The sequence below is a fragment of the Littorina saxatilis genome, linkage group LG16 (assembly GCF_037325665.1).
Source record: "Littorina saxatilis isolate snail1 linkage group LG16, US_GU_Lsax_2.0, whole genome shotgun sequence".
NCBI lineage: Eukaryota > Metazoa > Mollusca > Gastropoda > Littorinimorpha > Littorinidae > Littorina > Littorina saxatilis.
Window position 1 is genome coordinate 50,629,064 of NC_090260.1, and position 2,190 is coordinate 50,631,253.

General features: G+C 40.9%; 2 protein-coding genes across 4 annotated transcripts in view; one reads left to right on the forward strand and one right to left on the reverse strand.

The window, feature by feature from the left end:
* Positions 1-2,008, forward strand: part of LOC138951202 (uncharacterized) — a 70,553-nt gene extending 68,545 nt beyond the window's left edge. For all 3 annotated transcript variants that reach the window (XM_070322855.1, XM_070322854.1, XM_070322856.1), the window contains exon 6: positions 1,759-2,008. In XM_070322855.1, the coding sequence (XP_070178956.1) occupies positions 1,759-1,993 (235 nt within the window). In that variant the 3' untranslated portion in view covers positions 1,994-2,008. The remainder of the gene's footprint in view (positions 1-1,758) is intronic.
* LOC138951199 (uncharacterized) overlaps positions 1-2,190 on the reverse strand; it is a 155,182-nt gene that overhangs the window by 50,564 nt on the left and 102,428 nt on the right. The gene's annotated exons all lie outside the window — the stretch shown is intronic.

Consider the following 2,190-nt stretch of genomic DNA (forward strand, 5'->3'; position numbering starts at 1 on the left):
ACACACACACACACACACACACACACACACGGTTTTGTTCTGTAAAGAGCAAGAACTTGACCGTTGTACACTCCTTAATTTCAATGTGAGTTTTCTTAATACTAGACACGTTGACTAAAAAGTGGCCTATCAAAAATAAGAAAGCCGCGTTGGATTTCCAATGGTGATTGAACGCAGAGTTTGTTTGATCGCTGTGGATTTGTCAATCCAGTGTACACGCAGGGGCGGATCACATCATTTTTAAAGGGGGGTTTCCAAATTTCGTTTAGGGACAATTCGACGACGCGAAGTATTTAGTGTAGGGCGCTAAGCGTTCGAACCTCCCATGGGGGTCCGGGGGCATGCCCCCCCCTCCCCCCCCCCCGCAAAATGTTGATAACAACAAGGAAATTGGAGCAATCTCGTGCAATCTGAGCCAGGCAATTTCACCTAATAGTACACACCTTCCAAAAAGCAAATTTAAGAAGACAACTTTGGATCAAAACAAGGACAATTGACCGATCTGGTGCAACCTGAGCCAACAAATTACCCATATAATTTCCCAAACCGTTGCTTAGAAGACAAAGGCCGGCTCCTCGGGGGGTTCCGGAAAACTTTGATAAAAATCAAGAAAAATGGAGCAATCTGGTGCATCAGTGTTTCTATATTTTCAAACTTTTTTCTTTTCTTTCTTTCTTTTAGGCTAAAGGGGTGTGTGACCATTAAGAGCTGTGTTAATGGTCAGGCAAAACTTGTTAGGTACTTATCACAGAGTTATCTAGATTTTGTGACAAAACTTGTTGGGTCTATATTCCAGAGTTATCTAGATTTTGTGACAAAACGTGTTGGGTCTATATTCCAGAGTTATCTAGATTTTGTGACAAAACTTGTTGGGTCTATATTCCAGAGTTATCTAAATTTTGTGACAAAACGTGTTGGGTCTATATTCCAGAGTTATCTAGATTTTGTGACAAAACTTGTTGGGTCTATATTCCAGAGTTATCTAAATTTTGTGACAAAACTTGTTGGGTCTATATTCCAGAGTTATCTAGATTTTGTGACAAAACTTGTTGGGTCTATATTCCAGAGTTATCTAAATTTTGTGACAAAACTTGTTGGGTCTATATTCCAGAGTTATCTAGATTTTGTGACAAAACTTGTTGGGTCTATATTCCAGAGTTATCTAAATTTTGTGACAAAACTTGTTGGGTCTATATTCCAGAGTTATCTAGATTTTGTGACAAAACTTGTTGGGTCTATATTCCAGAGTTATCTAAATTTTGTGACAAAACTTGTTGGGTCTATATTCCAGAGTTATCTAAATTTTGTGACAAAACGTGTTGGGTCTATATTCCAGAGTTATCTAGATTTTGTGACAAAACTTGTTGGGTCTATATTCCAGAGTTATCTAAATTTTGTGACAAAACGTGTTGGGTCTATATTCCAGAGTTATCTAAATTTTGTGACAAAACTTGTTGGGTCTATATTCCAGAGTTATCTAGATTTTGTGACAAAACGTGTTGGGTCTATATTCCAGAGTTATCAAGATTGTGTGACAAACTTAATTGTTTGGTTCAAATGACAGAGTTGTCCAGATTGTGTGACAACACGTGTAAGGTGCTTATGACACAAATATGTTGGTTGTACGGCAACACGTGTTAACCTGACGGAGTTGGTCTGTTCTCGCAGCGAAAATCTCAGTCCAGAGATACGTAACTATACAAAGGACAATTGTTGTTTCTTTAACATCTTCACCCGAACGTTGTGTTGACCTTGCAGCAAAACCTGCGTTGAAGCGGCCGACGAGCTCCAAGGCTGTGCCAAGAAAGTGGAAGCCGCCAAGGCGTGCGATAACATCTTCGGTGTGGGGAGAGTAGTCTCGTGTATTACCAACGTCTTTACCGACAAGCCCCTAGGGTACTACTACCGCGACTGCGTGAAAGCTGTGTGTCTGGATGAAGACGCGCCAGCTGTGCCAAGTTGCTCAGGCGAGCTCAGCACACAGGAACCTTGAATGAACGTGGTATGCACACTGTTACTTTCGCCTTCATCATTTTGTGTTTCATTTGCTGAGATATTTTCGGGTTGTTGTGCCTCCCTTTTCTTTGTTCATCTTGTGTGTGCGTGTGTGTTGTGGGTGTGTTGTGTGTGTATGTGTGTGTTGTGTGTGTGGTGTGTGTGTGTGTATGTTGTGTGTGTGTGTGTTGTGTG